The 10,645-nt window shown below is 38.0% G+C and overlaps 1 protein-coding gene across 7 annotated transcripts in view; it reads left to right on the top strand.

Annotated features, from left to right (window-relative positions):
* Positions 1-10,645, top strand: part of Dap160 (dynamin associated protein 160) — a 46,710-nt gene that overhangs the window by 35,574 nt on the left and 491 nt on the right. For 4 of the 7 annotated variants that reach the window (XM_067284963.1, XM_067284966.1, XM_067284965.1 and 1 more), the window contains 12 exons: positions 5,494-5,615; positions 5,733-5,833; positions 5,902-5,974; positions 6,049-6,156; positions 8,186-8,284; positions 8,354-8,521; positions 8,589-8,660; positions 9,379-9,519; positions 9,585-9,703; positions 9,775-9,857; positions 9,942-10,025; positions 10,424-10,597. In XM_067284963.1, the coding sequence (XP_067141064.1) occupies positions 5,494-5,615; positions 5,733-5,833; positions 5,902-5,974; positions 6,049-6,156; positions 8,186-8,284; positions 8,354-8,521; positions 8,589-8,660; positions 9,379-9,519; positions 9,585-9,703; positions 9,775-9,857; positions 9,942-10,025; positions 10,424-10,597 (1,344 nt within the window). Of the gene's footprint in view, positions 1-5,493; positions 5,616-5,732; positions 5,834-5,901; positions 5,975-6,048; positions 6,157-8,185; positions 8,285-8,353; positions 8,522-8,588; positions 8,661-9,378; positions 9,520-9,584; positions 9,704-9,774; positions 9,858-9,941; positions 10,026-10,271; positions 10,347-10,423; positions 10,598-10,645 lie in introns of those variants that run through there. The other 3 variants (XM_067284964.1, XM_067284968.1, XM_067284969.1) reach the window with 3 other exon arrangements.

A 10,645-nucleotide genomic window follows, 5' to 3' on the forward strand; every position in this document is an offset into this window, starting at 1 on the left:
TGTTGTGTAATAACAGGAAAAATTGCACGGTTGTATGATGTACAGAATAAATTTTTTTGTTGATGTGATGTAAATTGTGCTTTATTGTGTTTTATCCTAATTCTAACATTTCCTTCCTTTTGGTTAGTAACCCCTTACTAGTATTAAAGTATATAGTATAAAAACAAATTATGTCGAAGTTTTGTCGGCCCATGTCTACGCAGAATGGAACTAACTGTAATTGTTTTTCCACGACACTGCTTAAATTTCTTAGATAATCGAGAAAGTACAGGTCTTGTATCAATGACTGAAAGTTAGGACTCTGCCCCACCAAATGGCACTATAGAGTTCTAGAGACTGTGGCTCAATCTTTGGCAGTTGGCATCCCGTAATCACTAAAGGTGTCTGAACAATAACAGTCAGACTGAGAAATGCTTATACCCTAGCAGTACAGCCTCCATAGGAAACCAGTTTTCACTTCCTTCATTGCCCTCAGCATCCAACCCTCTAACCTTGCCTACAATTTTGTACAAGCTATTGCTGTTTTATACACACAATCAAGAACTGAATGATGCTCATCTTTTTGTGTCATAGAGCTTTTCTTCTTCCCCATCTAAGAGAGGAGCTGCCTAGTGTTTTACTAATCTATATATTGATCCATATATTCCTTTTAGTCTCTTGAGCATACTCTTTTGTTTTTCGGCTATAAATACTCACTTTGTGGTTCTACAAGCCTTACCTACATTGGCCTTTAATATGATCTAAAGGGTTCCACTTTCACATCAAATGGGTGTAGGGACTTTAGATCTAGCCAGCAAGTTTAGTTTTGTCTGGCTTCTTTTCCAATTGTTAGGTCAAAGGACCTTGTATATCTGACTTTGTCAATTTCTTTAGCCAGCAAAAAACTTGGGCTTGAAACATAGTCAGTCCAGAACTTAACCACAGCTCTGGTAAGAGAGGCAGCTGGCATTTGGGCAGGAATGATTGGAACCCATACAGACCTTGGCCTTTCAGTAGGGGAACTGATCCCTCCAAGACCCAGTTGAGATGAGAAGGTCCCTTTTCCTTTCAGGACAACTTTGGCTTCAGGTCGTCGGCCTGCATGTCCAAGTTGTTCTGGGCTTGTCTTTACAGATGCTTCCTGTCATTGTAATAATAGCTCTGGACCAATGCTTCTTAGATATCCTATAAACAACTGCCTCCTTCATTGCCTTTGACCCTTCTGTCAACTCTTTCTGAAGCATTGGGACGTTACCTCAATCAGAACGCCATTTCTTTTGACCTCGTGGATGTTTTTATGCCCACTTTAGTTATTTGAGAATTACATTTCTCTCTAGCTGATTGAGAAACACTGCAGTACATTATCTGTTTGGATTAGCGACACACTTTGAATTTAATAAGATTCCTATAACACGTCATAGTTTTAAAACATATTTAAAATTTAAAATAGATTATGGTTGATTTAAAAAATTCTTTAATTCAGAAGTTAAACTTATCAAGAGATATTTGTAAAATTGCGAGTTTTTATTATGAAAATAAAGAGACTATTTGAATCAGTGTGTCTTTAAGTCGATAAGCTGCAAAGTTTATAGAAGTTCAAAAGAGTTCGCACACCGGCATACAGAAATGCATGCAACTTTCGTGATGGTATACTACTACTGCAAATTGCAACAATCAGTATTTTAGGGAATCATCCTTCTTTTGGCTGTCCAGCCATAAAATGAAAGATAAATGAAATTTTAAAAAAGATCTGCTTCAAAATTCTAAACAATATTTAATATTTCAGCAACACCCGAAGCACTCACGACACACATTGGGATGTAATGGTGTACTGCATAGCTACTTTCCTTGTGTACATCAGAGATAGATGGAAGGTTGCACTGCAGTGGTCAGTCTTGTCTCGACTGTGAGAGTCACTCTTCCTTTTGACTAACTCCTTCTCTTGTTCTGGGTCAATGCAGGGCATCTCTATTTTGAGGGCAACCAGAGGCATTGCTCCTTCCAGTCATTTGTTCTTGTTCCTGGCTGGCTGGCCTTGCACCATCATCTGGATGAGAGAGAGCATTGGAATCACTTTCCCAGGAGCACAGCATCTGGTTGTGCTGCTCCCTCTACTAGGTTGTGTGCTGCTGTCTATGCAATGCTTGCTTATGATGATAACAGTCAGGCTACTTCCTTCTCATTTTCAGATGCTGTGTTGTAATCTACCTCTTCAAGGCCAGAATTAGAAAGTATATCAAAACCTCTGACCTTTCTATAACAACCATGCCTCTCCTCTGCAGCTGGCATTTCATTTCTTGTGGGCTATTGCTGTTGTTTATGTACAGTGTACAAGGAACTGCAATGCCTCTCATTACCTGACACCTTCTTTTTATTTTCATAAGGGGAATAAAAAGAGCTGTCCAGAGGGCACTGATAATGTGTTACTCTTCATTGACAGGTCTGCTAGTTTGCTTAAGACAAGCCCAATTGACTACACTACACTTAACCTTAAGTGTTTCAGGAAAGACAGAGCTTCTCTGGAAAACTTTGTAGTAGCTATCTATTGAAGCTGCTCTCTCAATTGCTGAACGCTTTGTGGCCCACTATAAGCTACTGCCATGCTTTGGCCGTACTAGTTTCCCATTTATTTTGATGCGTATATGTATGCAGTTTGGTTGCCATCTGTCTGAAAAGTCTGTCAGTTTGGTTTGGGGAGATGATTGAAACCCAACAAGGACTCCAGATAGGGGCACGATAATCAGACATTATAAAAATTCATCATATTCTGACACTTGAAACCTTAGACCCGAGTTTGAAATTTCAACAGCCGAGCCCAGTATTAAAAGCTTTCTTGGTGGCCGTTAATTCAAATCCCAAAATTTTCATTTAAGTGAAACAATTGTAAATTCCAAAAAAATTACAACAGAATTTAAACTTGATCATATTTTAGACTTTATTTTCGTAATAATTTTAACGAGCACAAAAATATATTTTCTGTTTGCTTATTTTTTTATTTATTAAGGACAGTTTGTGAAAAAAAGACACTCTGGCTTAAGTCAGTGATTGGATATTAAATATATCTATCTAGCAGCCAGATGGCCGAGCGGTCAAGGTTAGCAGCCTGCTGCCCTGGGGGACCCGGAATTGAATCCGGACGGGTCAGAAAATCCCCAGGAATTTTTCGGGGGGTGGTCTATCCGGATATGTCTGTCCCCGTCCCTCACCACCCGGCCGGCCCATTGTGGGCCTGGCCAAACCCATAATGGGCTTGCTATAAGAGGCCCTCTTAGTGCCCACAGGGTGGAAAGAATTACAAAGATATATATATATATATATATTTTTTTTTTTGTCTTGTTTAGTTCACATTATGAAGTGCTAAAAGGTTTCTTTTATAATTTATAAAAGTATAGATGATGATATGCTGGACATTACCACAAAGAAACAAACCACACCAAACCTCATTTAACGACCAATTCGCAGGAACGGAATTCAGTCATTAAGTGAGGTGTGGCTTTATTATATTAGAATACAAATGCCATTGACAATAACAAAATGAAACGGGCATAAATATAGAAATTTGAATGATAATATGTGTTGTTTGTTTACATTGTTCTTGCTGATTTTTTTCCCTGTCCCGTGTGCGCTAAGAAAATCTGTATTCATATCCAATATCGGGATTCGGCCAGGTTTGCAATGGATTCAAGTTGGGTGGTGAGAGACTGGATCAAATCGTCAAAATCACCCATGAAATTTTGAGAACTTGAATCTGAGTCCCGAAGAACAGCGGGATGATGCTTTGGGGGAGCAAATAACTGGATGGGAAAGGTTAGCCAGTTATTTTTTATATTAATAGCAATAATCAATGATAAAGATTATAAAACTTGGTGCATACTGTAAATAAATAAACCATTGCTAATTTCAGGAAGTCAAACATTTATTAAACAAAATAGATGTTTTTGGCAGGCCTTCCAAAATCAAAATCAGGCCATTCATTGTCATTATGAGATTTTAACAGCAGTATGTGCAAATTTATTTCAGCCACTGGTTGGCCATGACTAGCAGAGTGAATAAAACCATGAACACTAGTCGTGACTTTGAGTCTCACCAATGAACCAAGTGAAGTTTGGGTTTTCTTTACGTTACTAACTCTTAAATAGGGGCTAGTTTCCCATAGAAAGTCCTCCCAGGAGGCATCCACACTTGGCAGATGGCCCACGGTGTTGCGTTGCTTTAGATAAATCAAACCTCTGCTAGTGACTTGCCAATGATAAGGAAACAGGATGCCATTTTAACTGTTGGTGCTTGTCTCACGATCAGATGATTCTTTCTCCTGGTAGTCTGGAGCCTTTCCACTATGTATGTGTTCCCTCGTGTATACACCATTCCAACACCTTTTTATGGTCAGTCAGAACAGCCCAATTTGGAAAAACAACCATTTTTTCTTAGCCATGCTGAATGTTTCTGATGACATTATATGGGCACACCCGGAATTTCAAGAACTTTAAATAATGGGTGCATTGAAAATTCCGAACACTGAAAGTCTCCAAGAGCCTTTATCTAAGATACCAGGGTAGAATTTTAAAGCACTCTGGTGGCATTACTTGGCATACCCATATACCAAATTTTACAGTTCTAACCAAGTGTATAACTTTTTTGCCAACGAGTGTATATATAAAATATTTTATACTGGTTAAATAATAGTCTAAGAAGAATGGGCCACCAGTGACCAAGTGGTTTTGTTCCCTGAAGACTGGGAATTCGGTCCAGGTAAGGCCTCGGTTCGCATCTTGCCAGGATGGGGCTGGTCACATGGAGAAAACCCTTTTCCAGGATTTCTCCACATCTGTAACACCTGAATAGGGGCCAGTAACCCTTAAAAAAGACCTCCCAGAAGGCAGATCATCCAAGTGTTGCATTGCCATAACTTAAAACAAACAAACAGCTTTCCAATTACATTCTTCTTTATCAGATAAATCAATTTGAAATTTGTGACTACAACGGGCATTGAATAAGTCAGGTTTTGTTTTTTATAGTTAAAACAGTACTTTGATGCTTGCCTTGTTGAACGAACATTTCCAGAAATTTATACTTCAGATCATACATAATAATGAAGCGTATTGTTAACATTTGTGTTCTGTAAAGTTTGGTTTACTTGTTTACAGTAATACAACACATGGGTGATGGGGGACTTCTCCAGAAATGACTTTCTATGGGAAATGGCCCCTATTTAGGAGTTATATAAGTGAAGAAAAGTTTGAAAATTTCGCGTGGTCAACAAGCAAGTTGGTAAGGTGCGAACCCGTGACCGACTACCAGTGTTTGGTGGTTTTATCCACTGGCCACTGGTGGGCATCCTATCCTGTAAAGTAATTATATAATAATGCTGAAAGAAATCCTGTAAATATGGTCACGTGTACAGAGACGAAATGTAAATAACAACCTCTATGAATATGGATGCAATTTTTAAGATTCTTTTTGTTATTGAAATTCCAAATATAAAGAGCATAATTAACATCTAATCTTTTACTTTAGGGGCTGTGGAATCTCAAGCATTTCAAGCGCTGAATCTCGAAGAGAAGAAACGTCAAAGTTACATCCACGAACTGATCAACACCGAAGAGGATTACATGGCGGACATGGCCATCGTCTTGGACGTAGGTGAAATTTATATATATTAAATCGTAGGATTGAGCGTCTAATCTCGAGTAACGGCACCCTGGATGTCGTGGCTCACTCGACTCGAGACTAGGCTCACACTTTCCATTTTGCAGACCTTTCACAAACCCTTGCAAGAGGTGCTGTCCAAAAAGGAATTGCAGATTATTTTCGTCAATTGGAGCGAGTTAATCATCTGCAACACCAAACTTCTCAAGTAAGTGGATCGGGAGTTAAATTCGTGGGAAAAATGACCCACTTTCTGAATGTTTTCTTAACTTGCAGAGCTCTTCGAGTGAGAAAGAAAATGAGCAACAATAATATTATACAGATAATTGGAGACATTTTGTGCGAAAATGTAAGTCGACTTTACGACGTACACATAAATTAATTTCAATTTTCCAAATTTAGAATTTGATTCTCATTTTGTAGTTGCCCCACTTCACACCCTACATAAGGTACTGCAGTTGCCAACTGAATGCCGCAATTCTCATACAACAGAAAACCGACAACGTTCCAGAATTCAAAGAGGCAGCCAAGGTTTGATTTTATTATTTGGTTCTAGGCAACACCGCACCAGAAAAAGTTTAATAGTTCACTTTGCACAATGATGTGGGCAGTCTATGAAATGCTAGTCCCAATGGAACATCAACTGTTTTTCTATGGTGATACAAATTACTTATTTAAACTTTGAAACTGAAACATAACAGCAAGATGTTCAATGTAAATTTATAATAATAATTACAGTAAAACCTTACTTATGTGGCCATCTTTGGAGTGTACTTTTCTGATTACGTGAGTGAATTGGTTGCCTTAATGGGTTATGCAAAAGTTGACGTACAGAATTAGAGTACCTTACTGAATACAGATTATGAAATAAATAAAAAAATTCAAATGATATCGTGCTGTACAGTATATCTTTTGCAATATGCTGTAATTCAAACTTTCATACTTTAATACAGAATATTGAAGTACAGAGTACATTTACAGCGATTGCAAGCTGTTCGTATTATAATGCATTCTGGTAAGTACAGCACAGTACTAAACAGAATTATTTAGTATCCATCGATGAATTGATATGCTTATGGAATGTTACTATTAAAATAAAACTTTAATAATTTTTTCGAAATTTTAGTAAAACAATTGTCTGAGCGTTGGAAAAAGTCTTAATAATTGAACTGGCTTTCACATTATTGATACAAGTGATGTATCAGTGACTCGGACCAACCGTTGCCATTTTTGAAGTACAGTTTCCAGGCCTGGGAACGGATCGCTATTTCTCACTTTTTCTGCCGTTATGGGCAACTACGTTTTTGTGACGCCAAGCTGTTACATATTACTGAATTAACTAATGTTTAAGTACTGAAATTGCCACCTAAAACTTCCTTCTCCTGTTGAATATTGAAAACTTCATGTTGTTACATCATTTTCAAGGTCTTAAATATAATAGTTACACAATATCATAAATTTGAGAGTGCAAGGTCTAACGTTGACAGTATTTTTAATTCCTTCTGAGCCCCTCACAATTAACCGTCACGCCTTCAATTTGAGGGCAGGTGTTAATATACCTGTCTAAAAATGAAATTAGGGATCAATTTTATTAAAGTTTGCAAGTGTTTTCCTTCCATTTAGCTACTATTGCATTCTTCAGTTCCTATACTGTGTAGTATTGCTTGCCTCCTGCATACACGGCTCTAGCAAACATTTCTCACAGGTTCTCAATGGGGTTGAGATCGAGATCGGAACTGCAAGGTAGCCAGTCCAAAATTGGCACTCCATTACTCAAAAACCATTCATAGGACTTAGTATTGTGTATTGAGGCTTGGCCTGTTGGTAGGTTCATCTTGGACCTCCTATTTTCTCTGCAAATGGTAAGAGATGTTTCTCCAGCATTTCTCGACAGTCATTTACGTTCGTTCTGCCCCATATGAATGCCACATTAGACTTCCCATTCCATCTGAATGATGCCCGTATCATCACACAGCTGCCACCTCGACGTTTTGAACATATTTCTGTTCTTCCCATTTTAAACTGTGCCAATAATCTACCTAGGCCAGGAGTGGCAAACTTATGGCATGCAAGAGAAATCATCTGGCATGTAATGTATCATATGATTTCTGTCCTTTTCAATCATCCTTTTTTCAATCAGATTTTTTACATTTATTCGAATTAAAGCGTATTCGTTTAATTTCTTTAAATATCATTATTCGGAGTCTAAGACTTTGGCACGCATTAACATCTTTAAAGTTAAATATGCTTACAATATGACATGTGGACTCAAAAAGGTTCACCATCCCTGACCTAGGCCATCCATTTTTCTTTTTAATACATCATTTCTTTGGCCCATTTTGATCTGTTCGCTTGTGTGCTTTTGTTAAAGCAGAGGCGGGTTTTCTTTGACTAAAGAAATTGGCCCAAGCGAACTCGGAAAACTGTAGCAACAAAGCTTGATTACATTTAGGGTGGCTACAAAGAGATGTTCTACTGAAATTGTGTTTATTTAGGAATATTTTTGTGGTAAAAGTTTTATTTCTGTAACTTGATATTTTAATAATCTGTATCTCGACAGCGATGTTGTTTCGATCCGCGTACAAAGGGAATGCCACTCAGTAGCTTTCTGCTCAAACCGATGCAAAGGATCACCAAATATCCTCTACTTATTAAAAAGGTAAGTTGTGCGGGACAACGATGACTGGTGGAATGGAACCAATGGATGTGATTAAAATATATTTTGCAGATACGTGAACACACGCCCAAAGAACATCCGGACTCTTCGTATTTAGAAGAAGCCCTGCATCTAGCAGAACAGCTTTGCAATCAGGTGAATGAAGGCGTCAGGGAACAGGAGAATTCCGACAGGCTGGAGTGGGTGCAGAGTCACGTGAATTGTGACGGACTCATAGAGGTGATGAGCCAATTCAGAGTTTAGAATAATTGCTGAAAATCCGTTAACTATATTTTTTGTTTTACAGAAAATTACCTTTAATTCGCTTACGAATTGCCTGGGACCCAGAAAGATTTTGCATTCCGGAACATTAATTAAAGTACGTACGAAGATTTTTTCATCCTTACATTAAATATTTAGAATCTGCATGTCCAAACGTTCTAAGAATAGTGCGGAAATTACTACTGTGGCAATTATAATACGTAAGATTTCTTGGTATAGATTAAAGGCAGAGTTTGGGTACACCTAATGATCAGAGGAGTATCAAAGTTGCACCAATGGCAGTAAATTCAAATTTGACCAACAAGTATTAACAACTTACATCGTTCCCTCAGCCACAAACCCTTACTTAGAGCCCCTGACGCGTCTCGCCTGGGCAATCGCCACCAAGACCCTTACATTTTTGCATTAGTTATAACGTAACACTTTATGGTTTTCCGTAAATGAATTCTACATTTTGGAAATAGAGAAAATTTCGCAATTTGTTCATTTCAGAAATGAACAATCGTCAGTACTACTTTCGAAGCAAGTTTAATTCTACCCATTTCTATATAATGAAGCTCAATAAGAATTGCACGGACTTTTCTGTTTTGTACTTCTTATTCTTATTGTATGGCTAATATGTGATTAGAAATAATGAAAGTGGCATTCATTTTGCTTTAGGAGACATTATATATTACAGATGTTTTCGTGACTTATCGACATACGTTATATATATATTCTGTCTGTTTACTTCTAGTGTATAACACTAGAAGGGGGTTCTCCTTGGACTTTTCTATGGGCATGGATTACTTTTAAGGTGATAAATCTTTTTTCAGGCGAAAAGTAATAAAGAACTGGTTGCATTTCTGTTCAACGATTTCCTTCTGTTGACGCAACCCCTCAAAGACATTGGCAAGATAGTCAACGTTTTCACGTCGGAGAAGGCCATGAATTCCCAATACAAGATGTATAAACAGGTTTGTAGATTTAATCCAATTAGAATCTTTACGGAGTTAGATTATTAATTATTTACTGCCTACAGCCCGTTTTCCTCAATGAAATAATGATGAAGAGCAACGACAACAACGTGGATGAGGCGGTGTTCCAGTTTAACCACGTGGAAAGGTCTTACTGTCTGAAAGCGGTCAGCGTGACCGAAAGGTATGTTTCGTTACCCTTACTCCAGAGTTTATGTTTGAATTGTTCACTTTTAAATCTCCCTCCTGAAAAAGAAACACGTGGGTTAGAAAGATCGAAACGGCTTCTAAACACTACATCGATACAGAAAGGAAATTCTTGAAACGTCAACATTCCTGTAAGTACCTTTAGGAGGACGTTCGCAGATTTGCTTTGCGTGTTTGCAGAGAACTGTAATGTGTGGAAATTTGTAACCTTTCAGTGAAATCAAAAAAAATAACTGGGATGGGACGTCTGCTCGTCGTTGTGGTGGAAGGCATCCACTTAAAAGCTTGTTCTTCCAACGGTACGTCACGAGCAGTAGTGGCAAATTTTGTTTCGATCCCATCTTTTTTTTTTAAGCGTGCTCGAACTTGTCTAACACAGCATGTGCTGTTTAAATTTTTTATCATTGCATGCAAATTTTACTCACAAACATTACAGCTTCTTCGATTTTCTCTCTTCTTAATTTGGGAATATTTTGAAATTTCTGTTTTCTCACCTTTTATTTACTAACTGCATGTTGCATGATTATACTAATTTTATAACTCAGTTTCTAGGCCATCTGTTGGCAAACTGTGGGTGAATATAATAGAGGGATTTGAGCTTACTTATAATAAGTACAGAGGTAATTCTATAAGCCTTCTATTTAGTGCGGAATTTATTAAATAATGCGCACTAACATTTACGTTTTGTGCCCCTCAGGACAGAGTGATCCTTACTGTGAAGTCAGCATGGGATCGCAAGAACACAAAACTAAAGTAGTGCCAAATACACTGAATCCTCGTTGGAACGCATCCATGCAGTTTCTGGTGAAGGACCTAGATCGGGACGTGCTCTGCATTTCGGTCTTTGACAGGGACCTCTTCTCTCCGAACGGTAAGCTGGATGGGTTTTGAGCATTGGGGTTTCGACTGGAGACTAAAG

Source organism: Centruroides vittatus, unplaced genomic scaffold (genome assembly GCF_030686945.1).
Source record: "Centruroides vittatus isolate TY-2023 unplaced genomic scaffold, ASM3068694v2 scaffold_149, whole genome shotgun sequence".
In the NCBI taxonomy this organism is placed as follows: domain Eukaryota; kingdom Metazoa; phylum Arthropoda; class Arachnida; order Scorpiones; family Buthidae; genus Centruroides; species Centruroides vittatus.